Source organism: Podarcis erhardii (assembly GCF_964252035.2).
Source record: "Podarcis erhardii genome assembly, chromosome: 7".
NCBI lineage: Eukaryota > Metazoa > Chordata > Lepidosauria > Squamata > Lacertidae > Podarcis > Podarcis erhardii.
The window spans coordinates 73,901,883-73,922,803 of record NC_138511.1 but is presented as its reverse complement, the minus strand read 5'-3'; the positions used below and the strand labels follow the sequence as shown (position 1 = coordinate 73,922,803).

Genomic DNA, 20,921 nt, shown 5'->3' with positions numbered 1-20,921 from the left:
AGATGGTATGGCTTCCTTCTTCTTCCCCTTGGAAATGGCCTTGACTTCTGGTCATTGTTGGGCCTACACCTCTCACCATATATAGTGAAGTTACAGATAGGTAGCCGTGTTGGTCTGCCATAGTCAAAACAAAACAAATTCCTTCCAGTAGCACCTTAAAGACCAACTAAGTCAGTTCTTGGTATGAGCTTTCGTGTGCATGCACACTTCTTCAGATACCGTATCTGAAGAAGTGTGCATGCACACGAAAGCTCATACCAAGAACTGACTTAGTTGGTCTTTAAGGTGCTACTGGAAGGAATTTGTTTTGTTTTTCATATATAGTGAAATAGATGTTGAGCTGAGGAACCCACCACTTAGCCTCACTGTTTGGTGGTGGTGTGTAGGAAACAACTATGACCAACCTCCTATTTCACCCTCAACATCCGGAATTGATAAAAGGAAACCAACAGCAAAATTGAGCTGCGGCCAAGTACCACTGACATCCCTGGTCTATTGGTGCAAATGTGTGGATGGTGTCATATGGTTTAGTCACCTGATCGTATCGGACCTGGTTGCATTTGGGTGGAGACAGGAGTTTCATGTGCCTGCTTGGCTATTTCTAAAGAGAAAGGAATGTTCGTGTCTAGCTGCTGGGTTGGTATGTCCTCTGAATAGATAACTTTGGCTGGCGTAGGCCCAGAGGCAACCCCTAGGCAGGCTTGAGGCCTGGAGACCTGGTTGGTGGTAACCCATGACAGGGCCTTTTTGGTGGTGGTTCCGTGTTTGTGGAATAGCCTCACTAGAGAAGTTCATCTGTCTCCCACATTCTTAACCTTTAGGAAGAATCTAAAAACATTCCTGTTTACCCATGCATTTGGTGGCTGAAAGATCTGGCAACCCTGAAATTATAAGCTGCAAGAGTATATGATTGTTTTTGGAGGCTTTCAACTGGTTTTTAGAAGGTTGTTTTTAGAAGTTTAAATTGTATTGTATTGTATTGTTGATGTGTTTTTCCGCCCTGGGCTCCTTAAAGAGAAGTGCAGGATATAAATTTCAGTAGTAAGATGATGATGATGATGATGATGATGATGATGAAGATGAACACGACCCCAAGCGACACAAGCCCTGTTTTGTCCCATCCGTCTCCTTGCAAGCAGAGAGACCACATGCCCAAGCTGCCAGTTTGCCTTTATTTGTTAATTGGTTTTGTTTTAAGCCATTTAGTACAAGAGTCCAGGAAGAAAGGGAGGTCGATTCATATCCGAAAAGAAGGATGCAGCACATCAGGGTAGTGAGTAAATGCTGGCCTTTAGAAACACAGGCACAGACACACGTGGCAGTGACAGCTTCACAGCATCAGAGATTGTGGGACTGCCCCTTCCCCTCCCCAGAACCCTTTGATGCCAGACCCTGGGAGACATCACACAGAGGAAACAATAGGAAGCAATCCCTTGGTGTTTTGTTTGTTTGCATGCAGGCAGCAAAACGAGGTGGTAGAATGCCAAGGGGAGTGAGATAACTGCACCACTTCAAGCCACAAGTGGAGAATACCATTGTTAAATGCTTACCCATGAAATGCAGGAAGAAAACCGGCGCATCAGGGAGGCAATTTCTTGCACAGCCTGTTTTCTGTTGTGCTACTTTCTACTTACAATTTTTTCCATTAGAGTGCCCAGATGTAATGCAAGAGAGTTGTGCGTGTGGCAAGCGACACATGCTGAAATCGGCTACACAACTCTTAAAAGGCGCAGGAGCCCTCTTCCTCTTTTGCATTTGGCCACTCTGATTTTTCACATAGGGGACTGTTACAAAAATGGGACACCCCAGACACATCCCACCTGCAATCTGTGGTGGTACAGTCCGCTCTACCATCTCAGAAATGGGTTGCGAACCATCCGGATAGCCTATTTGATAAATAAATGCCACTTTGCTCTGCTGCAGGTCGGGCCCAGGCCAAAGCAGGTCCCACCCATTTTCCTGCCAAATGTACAATTGAATAGTCGGTCTCCCAGGTCAGGAATCATTTTCAGGGTTGCACAGAACATTCTATTTGAAAGGCACAGTGGTTGCCCCGAAACTGCACCTACATCTACAATCTAATTGCCCAGAAGTTCAGAGCAGCAATATGCACCTTGATCTCCCATGGAAGGTATATATTTTTATGATGATCCTGCTGTGAATGCCCAAAATTTTGTCACATTTACATAGGCACATTGGCAGACCCAGGCAAAAGCTGCGCATGGCTAGAATGCATCTAAATAGAGCTATCAGCAGTTGTCTGTGTCTGAAATGTGTATTCGGGCATTCTCAAAAGTCATCCTGGGTTATTAGCATTTACTTGTGAATATGAGCATCCCCCAAATTTTAGACATTCGAGCTGCAATCCTAAGGCTCTGCGTTGTGGGGGACAGGACTAAAGGCAGTTCTTCTGCCTGATCCAACATCCAACAGAAATGAGATTGGAGAGGTTCTGCTGTGCTCTTTCGTCCTTTTCTGCTTTTTGGTTTGTTTGTTTTTAACTAATTCCATCCCATTACTCCAGGGAGATTAAATAAAAAAGCAATAAAACACACCAGCTCCTGAACTGGCAAGAGATTGAAAGATCTGTCCATTTTGGTTCTCTCCATTTCTCCTTTCTTAAATTCGGTTCTCCACATTTGTTCAGCAATTTTCAAGTTAAAAAGTAATCCGTGTGAAAATTCACCAGCATGTTAGTGCTGATTTCTTCTAAGAATAATCATTGTATGCGGTTTCCACTTGTCCCACCACTTTCCTCCAGGAAAACCCACTCTTTAGGGTCGAATCAGAGCAAACATCAATTGGGATTTCCGTGGATTGATGTTTGCTCAGATCAATGCTTAAGAGCGGGCTTTCCCCAGGAGAAATGGCAGGGCAAGTGGAAAACCTCTTGGGCTTGGGCTTTCTAGGCACGGGAAAAGTGCATGTGTGGACAAGCCCTAATACACACAATTCTGCAAACAATTTCTCCTAATTCAATGCATTTTTGTATGTCTCTTTCACAAATGTATTCATTTTTATGTTTCAGTTTTCTTATTGTTTTGGAAAGAGCATATCTGATAGATTTGGCTCTAAACACAAACTGAATCAAATTTCTCCCCCATCCCTACGGAGCTGGTGTAATTTATTCTCTTCTTTGTGGGGTATTCTGGTGACTTCCTTTGGTTCACACCCTCCCCAGTTCAGAACTCTCTCTCAATCTCTCCATCCTTGGAAATGGAAACCAGATGATTCCCATGGCCTCTGAGATGCCCTTCCTAAGGGGCCACAGGACTGCTCTGCCCATGTAGCAAATAAATATGCAGCGAAAACTCCCAAAGACTTTTCACCCCAACACAGACCAGGGCCACTGGTTTCAGTTCCAGCACCATGCTTTACGTGGGTTTTTAGACACCACTTTTTTCGGAATGTGCTCACACGTGTTTGCAATGCAACACAAGAAGCAGCCTGCAACGAACTGCTCCTATGTAAAGCTAGGAAATAGAAGAGGGTAAAGGACCTGGGGCAATCTGGAAGTCATTGCCACAGCAGTAGTACCGAAAGAAAGAAAGAAAGAAAGAAAGAAAGAAAGAAAGAAAGAGCAAGATTAGTGCAGTTTCTGCAGTTAAAACAAAAGGTTCAACTGTCCATCAGTCCTGGATCCGAAACTCTTAAGTTAGGGCACACGTTTCACACTGAAAACCATATTGGAGGTGGAGAATTATTTCCAAGTCATTTGCATATCATTTTATACATACACGAGTATCATCTGCTTTAAGATGGCCGGTGCCTGGTAATGTAGAGGGAAGACCTGGATCTCACCACAAGAGAATGCCAGCCAGCTGGGGTGGCCAAGATCCAGATATGGCTGATCCCAAACCTCACAAGGGAATCCAGAACCTTCGAAAAGTGGCTTTGAAAAGACGAGGTTAAGGCTGCAATCCTATGTGCACGTCCCATTGAGCCAAGTACAACTTGACTTCCAAGTAAACATGCAGTAGGATCAGGCAGTTAAAAGCAGGGCATGACTTTGAGGTCACACGGAGTTCAGTGGGGGAGTGTTAACGGCATGCTCAGCTTTACTCTGATTGAAATCAATAGGACCCAAATGCGTGTGCAATTTGTCTGCATCGTGCTCAGGCAGTGTTCTCATTCCCCCCCCCCAGTGATGTGGGGGCAGGAATCGCCATCAGTAATTGTTTTTTTCCTTAAAATTAAACAAAAGGAATCTGACATCATGAGGATTCCAAAGAAGCCTACAGGCCGTACAAAAGTGCTTTTGTGGAGTGGGAATCGCATGATGGGGCATGTCACCTGTGCCCTTGCGTCAAGGTGTGATTGGTCAAAAGGGGAATAAGGCATAGATTCCCCTCCCTCCTTCCTCCCACCCCACATACCTAAAATACTGTCCCGTGAAATATATACAAACATCACAGACGCATACACACGCACACCCACCAATTCCAGACAACACAACACACACCATACAGACATGGATACCCAACTCTATGTCCTCCCAGGCACACACAAACCCAGTTCCCAAACACACACGCACACACACACAAATTTACATAAGCATCCCATGCCAAGCACACATGCATCTTACCTTCCACTAAAAGAAACAAACCCACACACGCGAACCGATATACAAAGACCCTCCAATCCTAAGTAAACTCACAAATGCGTGGCTGACCTTCCCCTTGCCTGCCTGCCGTCCCTGAAGTTTCTGGAGACACCAAAGTCTGCCTGGCTTGAAAGCCACAAACACATGGTCTGGGAACAGGAAGCAAGAGGTTGCCCAGTCACATTACTCTAACGAAAGCTACCTTGTACCCCCTGGCACATATGCAAGAAACCAAGAGTCTTGTGCCTTGCTGTCTCGCCAGGAACTGGGAAAGCAGGAGAAAGGGGAGTGGGTGGGTGCTGTTAATGTTTTAATGGGGTTAAAACAACCATTAAAAAGTTAGAACTCATCCTGGATGGAAATACTCGACGATTTTTTTTTTTAAGGGGAGTGATCAGTGTGCCGTCCATCCCCAGCTTTCAAAGAGCCTGCGATATCACCCAGCGATGTCACGCAATAGCATAGCTAAGTGAACAGCGCCCCACTGTGCCAGCTCAGGGAACTGCACCTCCAGGAGCACCGCCAGCCTCATCATTCGGCTCCCCTAGACACCATCTGCCGGCGATGTCTTAGGGGCAGTGTTACCGAAGCAAACCAGGTGATGTCACCCAAGGGTGGGGTTCAGACACATCACTGTGCCCCTTTGCAGTGGAGATGAAGGACCTCCTCTGGAGGTGCTAGGAATCCACTGCTGGCAGTGGAGATTTTGGGGACGACGACGACAAGAGATGTAGCATGGAGCGTAACATAAACAGCCATGACGGCGAAAAAGAGGCTTAAAACGATGCGATCAAAGGCTCTGCCATGATGTCATGCCGAAGTGTGGGGGACATCATGCAGGGTTCCGCAGCTGCCTTTGGAGATCTGTGTGCTCTCAAAACAAAACCACAGGCCAGTCCTCAAAACAGGCAGGCGCAGCAGCCAGCGAGGGGCCTGGGCACGACGTTCCTGGGACCGATAGCGAGACATCCTTCCTTCCAACACCCACATCCCCTCCCCCCGCACCCTCCCCACAGCAAACAGTACCACAATATAATTCCATAAACACCGGTGGGGGAGTGGAGGAGGCAAGGACCCGGAGCCCAGCCCCGAGAATCCAAGCCTGGCGGCCTTCTCAGCAGTAGCTGTGCGTCTGGCCCTCTGTGTACACGGTCCAGCTGGGCCCCAGGTAGCACCCAGACGGAGAGCCCTCCCTCCTCTCCACGTTGCCGTACTGCGGCGGAGACTCATCCAGCTTCCGTAGAGACGAGGCGGGTGCCGAGGCCTGGCTCCCCGGGCGGGCAGGGGGTCCGTCGTAGGTGATGATGGGCTCCGGGCCGTAGGGGGAGCGGCCCCAGCAGGCCGGAGGCGGGCGGTAGAGCTGCAACAACGTACGGCTGCAGGGCAAAGCATCCATGAGGTGCCGGTACTGCCCCGTGGCCGGATACCCCCAGCCGAGCCTCTGCTTTTGAGGCAAGGGAGGTCTGCTGTGGTGTGAGAGAGGCTGAGGGGCTCCGGGGTCGGAGTGGCTCCGGGGGTGTGCCGCTTCAGGTGGCGGGGAGGGCGGAGGGGTGGTGGACGGGGGCTCAGGGAAGGGTATGTTGACGTAGATTGGCTCTTGGCGGGCCGTCACGGGAGGCGTGGGCTGGGCGTGCGCCCGGGGGTTCTTTAAGATGGGCTGGAGGGAGGAGGGCGCTGGGGGGAGGAGGGGCTGGCGCCACGGCCGCTCGAAAACCCCGTAAGAAGCGTTGAAGGTGGCCAAATACTCCGGGGGAGGGCAGGAAGGCCAGGGTCGTGCCAAGCCGGGGTACGCAGGAGGCTCCCCCACAATCTCATAGTAGAGATTCTCGTGCTCCAGCTGGGGAGGAGGGGGGGTCCCGTTGACCCCCACTCGGGAGGAGGCCGGAAAACGGCCGTGGTGCCGGAGCTGGTGGTCCGGGAGGTAGGCCTGGAAAACAGGAGGCCTGCTCTTGAGGGGCAAGTGGCCGGCGGCTAAGGGGAAGTGCGGAGGAGGCGGGGGCTTTGGCGGGGCAAGAGGCTGGCTGGGCAAGGGGTAGGCGTCTAGAGGTTGACGGGGGGCAGGGCAGGGCACAGACAGGGGAGGCGGCTGGTGGCGGAAGCTGTAGGCACCTGGTGAGGCAGGAGACGGGGAGGACAGGTGGTAGGAATCTGAGAAGGACTGCGACGGGTGGTCTCTCTGGGCGAGGTCAGCAAGGACCCTCCGGTAGGGAGAAAAGGAATCCGAGCTGCTCGGGGGGGACGCCTGGCTGAGAGGCACCTGGAGAGAGATAAAAGCAAGGGAGGTGGGGTCATGATTAAGGACTGGGGTGAAAATATCAAGTCTATTAAATAATAGGTAAAGGGATCCCTGACCATTAGGTCTAGTCGTGACTGATTCTGAGATTGCGGCACTCATCTCGCTTTATTGGCCGAGGGAGCCGGCGTACAGCTTCCGGGTCATGTGGCCAGCATGACTCAGCCACTTCTGGCAAACCAGAGCAGCGCACGGAAACGCCGTTTACCTTCCCACCGGAGTGGTGCCTATTTATCTACTTGCACTTTGACGTGCTTTCGAGCTGCTAGGTTGGCAGGAGCAGGGACCGAGCAACAGGAGCTCACCCCCATCACAGGGATTTGAACTGCCGACCTTCTGATCGGCAAATCCTAGGCTCACAGCGCCCACAGCGCCACCTGCGTCCCTATTAAATAATACACCCCTCTTAAATGTCCAAGAAGTGTTCCAGGAGCCCTCGTAAGTTCTCACGACAGCCCAGCGCTTCCGGAACCCAGAAGGCCCTCACCTGGTTTTCCCCCTGGCGGCTGCGGAACTGGCTGCCAATGCTCCTGCCCCTGGCCTGGCCTTGCAGGGCTGAGGGACCAGGGGCCTTGGGACTGGGGCGCACCATGGAGTAGAGCGCCCGCGCTCCGCTCGTCATCTCTCCTGCCTTGCACTCCAGCGACAGGGAGCGGCGAAAATGCGTCCGGGGTTCTCGCTGCCCGCGACCGGCCTGCTTCTGGCGCTTCTGCTGCAGCGCTGCCTGGTGGGCACTCTCGGCTAGCGCCAGCGCCATCAGCCGAGCTGGGTTCTTGGGGGGAGGCGGAGGCGGGATGTGCCGCAGCACGGACAGCACGCCGGGGGAGTTGGGAGCTGCTTCAGCCTTCGGACCTGAATAGGAAAAAAAGGAAAGGGAGAGAGATTAGAGCCGGCCCTCCCATTGGGGTGGTGAAGCAGCTTTCCAGGACTAGAAGCACAACAGAAAGACTTATAACTGCTTGTTGCTCCTCTTCCAGGATGCAGCACAGGGAGGTTCCTGATGAATGCAGGATGTGGTACCTGTGGCTCTCCAGAGGTTGCTAGATCACAACTCCCATCATCCCTGTCCGTCAGCTGTGCTGCCTGGACCGGTAGGAGTTGTAGTCCTAAAAGTCTGGAGGGCACCAGGTGGGCAAAGGCTGCCCCGCTACTACTTCAAAGTAATAACAGCAGTAAGTAAATGGTCCTTACTGTTGGCAGAATTTGAACAATGGGTTAAATTACACAATGCTTGGGCTCATGCCTTGGGAAGTACATCCCCCACACCTGGAGGTTCTGAGATAAGGGTACCAGGTGCACTGGGTTACCATAGCAACACCAGCGATGCTGGGTGTATGATTTGCTGAGTCATTCACCTTCCCATTGGTTCAGGAAATATGCCTATGTGTAGAGATTTGTATAGTTGTCTCTAGGGCATTGCTTTCATTATGTCCTCTGTGTGTGTGTTTTGCCTTGATGATGTAGTGTTTGCATGTCAGGGTCTAACTCTGAATCTGTGGAAAGTCAGCGGAAGAGGCTGTGGGTTTCATGCAGTAGTGTTAGATAATAAGAATAAGAATAAGAATATTAATTGTACTGGGTTGCACCAGCCACTCTTCCAACAAAAACAAAAGCATAATAAAACATAAAACATTAAAAACTTCCTCATACAGGGCTGCCTTCAGATGTCTTCTAAATATTGTGTAGTTATTTATCTCCTTGACATCTGACGGGAGGGCATTCCACAGGGCATGTGCCACTACCAAGAAGGCCCTCTGCCTGGTTCCCTGTAACTTCACTTCCTGCAGTGTGGGAACCATCAGAAGGCCCTCAAAGCTAGATCTCAGTGTCCAGACTGAATGATGGGGGTAGAGACGCTCCTTCAGGTATATAGCACAAGACCAGAATAACAACTGTACATAGCAGTTTATCTATAGTTTAGCTTTCTCTCGTGTCTGGAGACAATACACACTTTGTTACTTTGAATGGTGTGGAAGATGATGTTCTGCTGGGAGCAAGAAATCTCTGAAGACTCTCCAGGGGTTCCATGTACTCTGTTGATACATCACCCTGGCTGAGGAGAATTACCAACCGACTCCCACAAGGCACCAACACTTACTGAGTGGCGACGTGCAGCCTTTGGCTTGCGTGATCTTGCAGCGGACTTCACGCTCGCAGCTGTCGCTCAGCTGCCCACCAGCAGCACACAGCAGCATTGAGATCATGTGCGGCGGAGAGGCATGCCCGCCGGGGCCCCTGGCCTCGCCCCCGGTGAACATCTCCAGCATCTCTTCAGGGAGGGAGACGGGCAGCGGCTCCGATGTATCCTTGCCGATCGTGGGGGGCGAGCAGGGAGAGAGCGCCCGTCCAGGGCTCGGAGGCCCGGAGTCGTCCGAGAGCGAGGGCTGCCGAGCTGGGGGGCTGCACTGGAAGGTCAGCGGGTCGAAGTCCAGGCCGCGGAGGCCAGGGGGGCTGAGCTCCAGCTCCGAGTCCAGTTCCGAGTCGCCTTCCAGCCAGGAGGAGCGGCGCCGGGCGGCCAGATCTGCCGCCCCAGCCGCCAGACCCTCGCCACGGCCGGACACGGAGGAGCCCAGAGAGGAGCATGAGCGGCACGGTTTGAGGGTGGGGAAGGCATCACTGCTGGAGTGTGGACGTGGCAGGCAGGGCAGCTTGGGGAGGCCTAGGACACGGACCGAGAAAGGAGAAAACCCACACAGGTAAAGGGCATGCAACTGCCTGGCCCACTGTCACCCACCAGATGCACATCCGAGAGGAAAGGGGCAAGGCTCAGCGCCACACAGGGCAATAATAATAATAATAATAATAATAATAATAATAATAATAATAATGTTATTTGTACCCCGCCCATCTGGCTGGGTTTCCCCAGCCACTCTGGGCGGCTTCCAGCAAAGATTAAAAATACATGAAAATGTCACACATTAAAAACTTGACTGAACAGAGCTGCCTTCAGATGTCTTCTAAATGTTAGGTAGTTGTTTATCTCTTTGACATCTGATGGGAGGGCGTTCCACAGGGCGGGCACCACTACCGAGAAGGCCCTCTGCCTGGTTCCCTGGAATTTGGCTTCTTGCAGGGAGGGAACCGCCAGAAGGCCCTCGGCGCTGGACCTCAGCGTCCTGGCAGAACGATGGGGGTGGAGACGCTCCTTCAGGTATACTGGGCCAAGGCCATTTAGGGCTTTAAAGGTCAACACCAACATTTTGAATTGTGCTCGGAAACGTACTGGGAGCCAAAGTAGGTCTTTCAAGACCCATGTTATGTGGTCTGTACTTCTGGCTCTGGGGGACTGGCTGCTTGCATACAGGTGTGCTGTTAGAGATTCCCCCCTGAAAGGCAATGGGTGCAAGCCTGAAACTCTCCACTAGGGTAGGAGATATATCGTCCCAAACTGGGTCAATATTGTGCTATCGCTTTCATAATTTCTGACCTGGCAATGTATCGTGAATCACGATATGCGTGTGTATGTGTGCAATGCAAAAAATCACAATGCGGGGGAAATTGTGAAGCTAGCCAATGTTTCGCTGCAGCCCCTGTTAACTCTGCCAGCTCAGCAGGGGGGCAGCAAATCACAACAGCAGGTGCCAGCAAAAATCACAATGCAGGGAAAACCTTGAAGCCAGCCAGTGCCTCTACAAAGCTCCATCCTTATTTCAGACCTTGTGATATATTGGTATATCGCAACGTTGAGCTGGTGGAAACCAGATATCGCCCAGCCCTGCTTTCTACATCCTGCAGAGCTTCAGCATACAAGGCTGCCCCTTTGCAAGGGCCACAGCTCAATGGGAGAGCATATGCTTTGCATTCAGAAAGTGCCGGTTTCAATACCTGGCAAGGCTAGGTAGCAGGCGCCACTTGAGTAGGCCAGGGAGGGGAACCTGTTCACCTCCAGGTGTGGCTGGACTACATAATCCCTGACTATTGGCTATGCTAGCTGGGGCTGATGGGATGTGGAGTCCAACAACAGGTCCTCCAGTCCTGGAATAGACAATATTGGACTTGATGGCCAAGCAGTCTGGCAAATGGCTGGCACAAGGCAGTTTCCTTATGTTGCTACGATCTTTTTGGCCAGTGATTATGGTGGCAGGACCCTCACGGGCAAAGCACCACCAGCTGCTGGCTCCCTACCTATCAGGTTTAAAGCCATGAACAGAAGCCACAGAAACCTACCATGTAGACCTGTGCTCAGATTGCTTGTTTGTCCAGCAGAGGGAATGGATGCAGCTCCCAGCTGCAAGTCTAAAGGTAGGTTTGTGCAACCTGTTTTTGTAGCAGGGATGGGGAACTCTAGATGTTAATGAACTACAACTCCCATCATCTTTGACCAGTGACAGCTGGGGCTGCTGGGAGTTAGGTACCAACAACATCTGGAGGGCCACAGTTTCTCCACACCTGTTTCAAAGGCAAAAGTCACCTGGAAGGTTGGCAGTCTATGCAGCTATTATTCTGTCTTATTTACTGAGTTTATATCCTGCGCTCCCTCCCTAAGGAGCCCTGGTGGCAGCCCCTGGTGGCAGCCCACCTCCCCATATGTCCCAGCCTATGAGGTTTCCTCTTACCTGCAATACTGGCCTGCGATGTCAGGGACTCCTCACTCTTGGCTGATCGCAAGGTGACAGTCTCAGGCTGGCCCCCTGAAACAAGACAGGACAAGGAAGTAGATGATTAACTGAAAAGGGCCTTATCTCAAGGTCTCAATCTCTCTTCCAATCCTCACCCATGAAACAAACTTTATCCACTCTGGGATAAATATAAAGCCATAGAGGAATGCTAGTTGGAGGACTTCGTTTCAGGTTCCCAGGAAGTATATATTGTACACCGGGCAAGCACACCACACCTGTGGAATTTATTATCTGGTGCAGAACTGAGCATCTGTGTATCTCAGCTTCTTTTTAAAAACAAAGCAAGTTTCTAGCCCTTAAGAGTGCTGACCGGGGGCTTATCCACACTTCCCTGTTGTTTTGTAATATGTTTTTGCCACTTGCCTGGCAGGGTGGTGCAACAGCCTCCCAGCAGTGGAACCACTGCAACTTACCAGGAAGAGTGAAGCAGTGGCAAGGTCTGGGCTGTGTGAACACGCTAGTGGAGCAAACCCAGTGCTGCTACAACTCTGGCCTCACCACCACCTAGCCCCTCCCAGATTAGAGGAGCCTCTCCTGATCTGCATACTGTCCTGAAAATCCATGGACGAAGAAAGCAACCCACGATCGGGTGTTGACCAGGTCTCTCACCTGGCAGAGACTCTCCAAGCCCAAAAAGGTCTCCAAGGCGGTGTGATTTCTTGCGAAACGTGACTGGCGTTTTGCCAATGGCGAAGAAGGCCTTCCAGCTAGGACCTGACGTCTTCCGCAGCCTCCCATTACTTTCTGCCTTTTGCCTGCAGGTGGAAGAGACATGTCAGCCCGAGGCCACCAGCTCCGGCAGCTAAGCAGTCCGAGCCTGTGCCAGATTGCAGAGAGCCGTCCCAGTTGCCTGCTGTCACTGCAGTTACAAAATAAAAAACAACCTACAACCCACTTCCCTCTGAAACATCAGCTCGCACACAGCAATCTGACAATGGTCTTCACAGTAGCGTAAGAACTGCTTCCCCGGATCAGGGTGAGGTCTATTTACTCCACCATCAACTGGAAAGCAGGGCATCGGAGTGATGCAAACGCACTTGTTGTTCACTCCCAGCACCTGATGTTTAGAGGTATACTGCACCTGTACATGGAAGCCCAGTTACCTGGTGTCAGGTGAGCTCAACACAGAAGAAAGTTTCCCTTGCCCCTGCAGATCGTTGGATCCCTGCTTAGCCTCTGGCTTGGTAGCCTTGCATAAGGCCTGGGTCCGTGCCTGTGCTTCTTCCAGGGACAGCAATCGGGTGGAGGGGCAGCTGACCACCTGGGATTTGGGTCGGGGAAGGAAGCAGCGCCCTGTTGGAGGAGACAGGTTGCATGAGTGCAAAGAGGGATATGGCCTCATGGCCCACCGTCCGGACAGGCAGCCAGGCCCACACTTGCCCAACATTAGGAGTGCATGCAGTCATAGGGAAAAGAAAGTACACCCCCTTTGCGTTATGTAGTTTTGCATAGCAGGACATCATAGCAATCATTTGTTCCTTAGCAGATCTTAAAGGTAAAGGTAAAGGGACCCCTGACCATTAGGTCCAGTCATGACCGACTCTGGGGTTGCGGCGCTCATCTCACTTTACTGGCCGAGGGAGCCGGCGTACAGCTTCCAGGTCATGTGGCCAGCACGACTAAACCACTTCTGGCGAACCAGAGCAGCGCACGGAAACGGCGTTTACCTTCCCGCCAGAATTTATCTACTTGCACTTTGATGTGCTTTCGAACTACTAGGTTAGCAGGAGCAGGGACCGAGCAACGGCAGCTCACCCCATCACGGGGATTCGAACTGCCAACCTTCTGATCGGCAAGCCCTAGGCTCTGTGGTTTAACCCACAGCGCCACCCGTGTCCCATTAGCAGGTCTTAACATTAGGTAATTGCAACCTCAGATGAACAACAACACATGACATATGACTCCGTGTCATGATTTATTTAACAGAAATAAAGCCAGGATGAAGAAATCATGTGTGAAAAACTAAGTACACCCTTACTGCTTCCATACGAATTAAGAGGTGAAGTAGCAGGCAGGGGCTGCTAATCAAATGTCCTTGCTTAATTGATCATTAGCTAGTGTGTCCACCTCTATAAAAGCTGAAGTTTTGGCAGTTTGCTGGTCTGGAGCATTCAGGTGTGTTTTAACACAATGCCAAGCAAGAAAGATGACACAATGCTCTTAGATGAGCATCAGTTTGCTACTTTTCCCAGTCTACCACCTAAGACAAGAGGTCCATCTTGTACAATGAAAGGGCCAGCTGCATTTTGCAACTATTTTAAAAACATTTGGTACTTTAAAAAGAGATGCATACATACTACATATAAAACGTGTACATTCTGCCTGAAGAGAAACCTTTCTTGAATCATTAGAGGAGCGAAACAGGCAGCTGAATCAGCATTCGACTTGCTGACACCTACCCCTGCCATGCAAATTGCAAAACCAGGCTCATTTGGTAGGTGACAAACCTCCTGTCAGGGCTCTTTAAATATTTGTTTGTTTGCTTAAAAATTTATAGGCTGCCTTTCTCTCTGAAGGCCCCCAAGGAGCTAACAAATGAAACTAGAGTCAACAATTAAAAAGGCAGCAATAAAAAAAAAAAACCAGAACAGTTAATGTTTGCCTTCAGCCTCTGTTCTGCACATGAATGATTCCCCCGCCACTGCCGCCTATCCCAGAGTAGGGGAGCATTTTATTGTTGGAAAAATCTAGGAGCCAGAGAGATAATTTTAGGAGCCAGTTCCTAAGGAGCTGGCCCTCTTTAGTAACCCTGGTGCCAGCTGCCAGCCCATATATATATTCAGATCCTGAATTTTTGCACCCTTGAATATAATGAAATGCTCAAATTGGACCTCCCACAATGTTATGCCAGACCTCATGGTGAACAAGAACGAAATGCTTTCAAGAATCCCAGTAACATCCCATATCATCCCATAACTCTAAGCTCAGTGCTGAAAGCAGCAGCAGTTTTCAACCCAGAACTTTCCAGAATGTCCTCTGTATCCATTCATTTCTACTTAATTTCACTTCTGCCAACAATCAGATGAATTATACCCCACAAACTAGGGAGGCCCCATAAGAAAGAACATAGGACCTTGCCCTATAATGAGTCACATCACTGGTCCATCTAGCTCAGTTTTGTCTACACTGACTGGCAGCCACTCTTCAAAGTGGTATGAAAGTGCTTTAAATGTTGCTGCGGACGGGGCCTCTTCATCAAGGAAAACCAGTGACAGCTCCTTGCCTGGGAATAGATTGGAGAACAGTGGCGAAGGGTAACAGGGCTCCATTGACCATACAAATCCAAGCAACCTGAACTGTCATGGTTTCCTTCAAGAATTCTGGAGCAAGCAAGCAATTCTGTGACAATGAGGCAGAGGGATTTCTTAACAGATTTCATAGCAGCCTCAGAAAAAAGTCCCCTTTGGCGCGAGCTACCTGCGCTGTCCTTTCCGACGGAGGTGAAAGTGTCGCTGAAGAGCACCTGAACATTGTTGAGGAGGAATTCGACCACAAGGGACTGGACTCGGACTTCCTGGAAGGCATCGGCACCACACTGTGCAACAACCTCCAGAGCCATCGACCTGCCGTAAAAAGCAGCGAGGGGGAGGGATTACTAGAGAGCTGTGTTTTCCTGTAAGATGGGCCTGGGGAGGGGACAAGCACGTGCTCACAGCCCCAGAATATCATCGTTGAAAGCCCAGAGGGCACAGTCCCTCGGTAACATGGCTGAGAAGGGCCAGACCCACAAAGCAGCATGATAGAAGCGCATGTGGAATGTGGAAAGGGCCCCATGAGGAGGAGGAGGCTGGTGTTGGAGGGAAACCCCAGGGAACCGTGGGTAAGTGATGGGGAGGTGTCAAGATCAGGAGCTAAATGGGAAGGTAGAATAAATGCTAGTAAAAGCTCAGGTGGAGTATTGGATGAAGCTCTCAAGCAAGGATGGTTAATTATTTCCAGGCCGAGGCCTGCATTGGTCAACTCTCTGAAGGCCAGAGGGGGTGCAGGGACGGATTAACAGTGCACACACACTGAGTGGTGCTATCTCAAAGCCCAGTAAGCAAGGCGCTGGGCTTTGGGAAGGAGGCATGAGGCCCTGACAGGGTCCTAGAGTCCTCCCAAAGCCTACTTAGCTCTTTCCCAGCTTTAGGAAAGACGTGGAAAGCTCTAGGACCCCACCAGAGCCCTCACATCTCCTTCCCAAGGCCAGGGGCCTCCTTACCTGCCTTTGGGAAGACAGTGTGAGGACTAGGGCTGGGGGGGAGGGCGCCAAATGTTGGCCTTGCACAGGGTGTCATCGTACCCAAGTATGGTGGGTGTGGCTGAATTGTGAAAGTGGGTAGCCTTGAGGCACCACCAAAAAAAAGTCCTTTTGGCATGATGGCATCACAGCAGGGACCCACAGGAGCAGTGAAAAGGATGGCAACATTTTTATTTGTTTTTTGCAAGGGAGGAGAGTCATGGGGGAACTGATACAGCCTGCCCGCTAGCCATCTTTGAGCTAGAGGCCTTAACAGGAATGCCTGGGTAGGGCCCCACAACAATCCCTTGAAGGTAGGGGTGAGGAACCTGACAACCACTTTCCCTGGGGGGAAAGGGTTGGGGAGTCCATTCAGGTGGTGGGCAAGGCCAAAACATACCTCCTTCTTACACACACACCCCTTAGCCCTGAGTCATAGCTCCGTAGGTAGAACATGGGACTCTTCCTCTCAGGGCTGTGGGTTCGATCCTCACATTGGGCAAAAGATTCCTGCACTGCAGGGAGGGAGACTAGAGGACTCTCCAGGTCCCTTCCAGCTCTATAATTCTAAGATTCACACTCACACACACACACACACACACACACACACACCCCACCAATCTCACACAGTCTAAGCCTGAGCCAGAGTGCCAGAATATGCTAGGGACGAAATGGGGAAATTTGAGAGGAGCTTAAGAGCTGTAGATTCTTATCCCTCAGGGCTGAGTGCAGGAAGGGTCGACTTCATGCCCCAGAGAGTTATGGGTAAGGGCTGGTGTTAGTACAGGGGAAATGCTGCGGGAACAATGGAGAGAGGATTCCAAGAGCGCTGCAGGCAAGAGCTGGAGAAGGTGCAAGGCGGAGGAGCATCGTGGCAACACAGGGGGAGGCACGGGGCAGGTTGGGGTGGGGGGTGCCAGTGCAGGGCCATTGATCTGGGCGTCTCACCGCAGCAGGTTGGGTGCCCAAACGATGGCTAAGTTGCGGATATGCATGCTGGTGTTTTGACTGTGCATAGCCATGCGGGCCAGGTGCCGCAGCAGGAATTCCAGGGTCCTGTTGGGACAGAGCAGAAGCTGCTACAGCTAGACAGTCCGCTTCGACGGACCGCCGGCCCCCTCGCAAACCCCGCCCTCAACACCATTCCGCCACCCCCCTTGCAAGGGCTCTTGCATTCACCCTCCCTCCCCTTGCTGGGGGAACCACCTCGGGCACCGTGTTCACGCCTCAAGCAACGCCTACCTATAGTGCGGTGGGGGCAGCTGCTGAATGACGTCGTGCACTCGCACCAAGCGATCCTCGTTCCCAGAAACAGACACGGCCTCCTGCGACGACAGGGCAGGGGGAAAGCAGAGGGAAGGAGTCAGCGTGGTCATCAGGCCTCTTGTGGAACGGTAGGGCTGTGAACAGCTCCCCCTAAGCTGGTGATTTGGATCAGCCCTGATCCCATCCAGGGCTGACCTATATCGGTTTGGGGTCCAACCGGATCCAGTGCACAGCCCTATGGAGAAGGACTGGGAGAGTTTGCTTCCAGGCCCGATTCAAGGTGTTCACATTAGTTTTTGAAACCCTAAATGACAAAAGCCCTCTGAAAAACCACCTCTATCCCTACTGAGCCTCTCGCGTGTTAAGATCAGCAGAGGGGACCCTCTGGGTGGTTCCACCACCTTGGGAAATGTGGGGAATGGTGGTCTAGGAGAGAGCATTCTCTGCGGCAAGCCCTAAATTGTGGAACTCCCTCCCCAAAGAGGCGCACCTGGCAGCTTCATTGCACAGCCTCTGCCATATTCTGAACATCATTATTTATTAAATTTGCATGCCGTCCTCCATCCAAAAATCACAGAGGATCACAGGGGAATTCACAACCTTAAAAATGCACCTCTTTACTCTGGCCTTTGACAATTAAGGTCTTTTGTTTTGAGGAAGCCACCTCTTTTACTAAATTCCTAATTTTCTCTTCCACTTGGAATGCTTTTACTTGTCTTACAACTAACACTGTTATGGCGTCAGGTGATTGATAGGTGGGCAGCCCTGATAAGGACCCTGGCCCAGCAAGTTGAAAAGCTTTCCCAACTCAGATCAAAATGTTTCCTCTAGCATTTGACCAAAATCGACCCTCCTACCACTTAAACTATAGCTGTCAACGTTTCCCTTTTCTTGCAAGGAATCCTATTTGGAATAAGGGAATTTCCCTTAAAAAAAGGGAAACGTTGTCAGCTATGACTTAAGCATGTGCGGTTAAGACCTGCCCTCTGGGGCAACATAAAAGAAATCTTCGCCCTCTTCAATGTGACAGCCCTTGAGTATTTGAAGAGTAAACAGAACAATCTTTTTTGGAGAGGGAGGGGAAAGTGTGGAGGCTGTTGAAAGGCCATGAACAGGAGCAAAACAGAGCAGGGTGATATGGAAAAAGAAATGAATTACAAAGCAGATTTTGGAGCGCGGGGAACAAAACCTTCCATTCTCATTTCATTGTAATTATGAACATGGATACTGTTTATGTAGTTAACCTATTTTAATGGTAATAATTTTGCAATGTTTTTATTGCACTTATTCTCTCTGTGTGTATATATTTATATATGTTTACCTGCTGTAAACCACTTCGAGATCTACAGAAACAACCTTTAAAAAGAAGGACCTAGCAGTTGTCCATGATTCAAGTGCTTCTGCACTCTTTGGCCAGAACACTGGATGGTGGGAACAAGTTTACTTCGTAGCGGGCAACTAAGCAGATTACTGCATGCATGTTTTTCCTTATATTTTCTCCAAGTAACAGGGGAAAGCCTTGCTTGTCGTTATTAAAATGAAAGCTGAGAATTCAGGAAAGGGGGCTGAAACATCCCTGGGGTGGGCTTAGTGACACCACCAATCCCTTCTGCTCCAGCTTTCAATTGACTGAGAAGGTGTAGTCCTGCCTCTGAAGACTTCAGCTCATATTTATCACTAGCCATGCCTGGATGCTGCCCATCAAAGTATCACAAATACAAGCCAAAAGGAATTTAAAAGGAAGGAGAGGGAGAGGAAGGGGGAGGCAGGGTTAACCAAGCCTGAAATAGCCCAGCACGAAGAGCAGGTGATTCAAAAGAATAAGGAAGTCAGGAGAAACTGCTGCACGTATTATTGTGTAGGCAGCAACGTTGGCGGGCGATATAATTGTACTCCACTGCTCCACCCCCTCTTCTTCCTCTTTTGTTCCGCGACTCCAATTTTTATTGTTTAGCCCTGGGAACACGCACATGGCCAACTCTCACTTGACAGTTTGAGCACACAACAGCTGCCGTTTCTGAGACACTGGGGGCACCCACAGAAACTCACCTGGCACACAGGGCAGGTGATGGATCTGACAGGGAAAAGGGGAGGGGTCATTGGCACCAGTTGTGCTCACTTTACTGTTTCTAGTACAGTGGAACCTCAGTTTTCAAGTGTCTCAGAAGTCGAAGGTTTTGGTTTTCGAACACCAAAAACCCAGAAGTAAATGCTTCCAGTTCTGAACGCTTTTCGGAAGCCAAACATGACACGCAGCTTCCCTATTGAGTTTTCTGGACGTAAATGCTTCCGGAAATGCAGGCTTCGGTTTTCAAACATTTCAGAAGTCGAATGGTTCTTCTGGAACAGATTCTGTTCGAAAACTGAGGTTCCACTGTATGTTCATGCATTGCCCTGAGGACTACATTGCTCAAAAGTAACGTATAAACGGAATGATAATGCTGCACACAGGCAGCTCGGAGTCCTGCTCTGGACTCCCTTCCTAACTGTGGTGTGGCAGATGCATATGAGAGGCAAGGTCATTTCAGATGTGGTCCAAAGCCTGCCTGGACCCACCTTGGATTTCATTCTGCTACCTAGTAATGACAATGGGTGGTAGCTATCTCCAATACATTCAGAGCAGTGGCTGTGCAACCATCTGTTGTGGACACTCTAGTTCTGAATTTCTAGCTCTCTGGATTTCCTGCATTAAGCAGGGGTTAGGCTAGACGGCCTACATAAACCACTCCAACTCTACGATTTCTTAAAGGGGTAGCTGAGGAATGGTGGAGGTGGCAGCAGTGACCGAAGTCACTGAGTGGGTGGGACACTTCTCCCGGCGGTCTGCAAGACTCACAGCAAACTTGTTGTAGAGTTGGTAGGTGAGCAGCGGGTTTGGCAACTCCCGGAAGTACAGCTTGCAAAGAGAGCTGACAGAGTGGATGTCTTGTAAGTAGACGTCCCTGGAGAGCTCGGGCACTCGCTCACTGTCAAACTCGTGCCTGCAGGAGATAGGAAGTCGCGGGAAGAGAGAAATTACACAAAGCAGTACAAATTGCACAGTGACCCACAGCCAGGAAATCTTTCGCTTGGCCTACTTAGGGCCAAACATGATGTGACGAGGCAGCTTTCTGCATGTCTGCCCAAAGGGGTGACTCTATTCTATACATGAAAAGTAGCGGGTAGGGGAGAGGACTGAAACCTTTGCTCCTCGCCTTACCACAATGCTCTTTGTTGCTTTAAACTTTTCTCCCAGTTCCAAAACCTGGATTGCGGCACTGATTTATTTAATTTCTATTTCAACCGAAATCTTCCAGCCTTTCAGAAATCCCAACAGAAAGGAATCAATGCAAGACAATGAAAATCCCGCATTCAAAACACCTAAAGGTGCTACTACTGCCGCTACTAATCAATAAGAATTCCATATATTAAGTAGTGGGATTAAATAAATATCTCTGTACAGCATGCATGAGTAAAACAACTAGGAACCTCAAAAAGAAATCATATGGAAAACGTCGAATTCTCAGAATGGTAATTACAGATATATATATATATATATATATATATATATATATATATATGAATATGAAATATTACAAGCAGCACATAAAGCACTAGGAGTAAACGTCATAAATTGATGCGTCACTGTGCCAAGGCTGAGCAAGGCTAGAACTGGGAACCCTTGACTAAATGCCAGCGATGAGAGACCCAGGGCCTCTGGGTCTCTTTATGGTTGGAATGTATCCTGGAGCTGTGGTAACAATTGCTTTCCTGGATGGAGAAAGATGTGTGTGCATAGGAAGCAGACTTTTGGATGGCTGGAATGCAGCCTAATCTGCAAAGGTTTGCTCCGCCCACTTTCGCAACTTGCCCTGCCCACCACTGACCTAAAGTCCACGGAAAGTTGCCTACAAGGCGCTACGGACATCAGGCTGAAAAATA

General features: G+C 50.2%; 1 protein-coding gene across 2 annotated transcripts in view; it reads right to left on the bottom strand.

Annotated features, from left to right (window-relative positions):
* Nucleotides 1-1,153: 1,153 nt before the first annotated feature.
* Nucleotides 1,154-20,921, bottom strand: part of ARHGAP33 (Rho GTPase activating protein 33) — a 50,429-nt gene continuing 30,661 nt past the window's right edge. The window contains exons 13-22 of one of the 2 annotated variants that reach the window (XM_081868664.1): nt 19,837-19,981; nt 16,977-17,059; nt 16,683-16,790; nt 14,933-15,078; nt 12,619-12,808; nt 12,125-12,270; nt 11,453-11,527; nt 8,995-9,555; nt 7,384-7,748; nt 1,154-6,860 (exon numbers count right to left, since the gene is read on the bottom strand). In XM_081868664.1, the coding sequence (XP_081724790.1) occupies nt 5,718-6,860; nt 7,384-7,748; nt 8,995-9,555; nt 11,453-11,527; nt 12,125-12,270; nt 12,619-12,808; nt 14,933-15,078; nt 16,683-16,790; nt 16,977-17,059; nt 19,837-19,981 (2,962 nt within the window). In that variant the 3' untranslated portion in view covers nt 1,154-5,717. The remainder of the gene's footprint in view (nt 6,861-7,383; nt 7,749-8,994; nt 9,556-11,452; nt 11,528-12,124; nt 12,271-12,618; nt 12,809-14,932; nt 15,079-16,682; nt 16,791-16,976; nt 17,060-19,836; nt 19,982-20,921) is intronic. The other variant, XM_081868665.1, reaches the window with a different exon arrangement.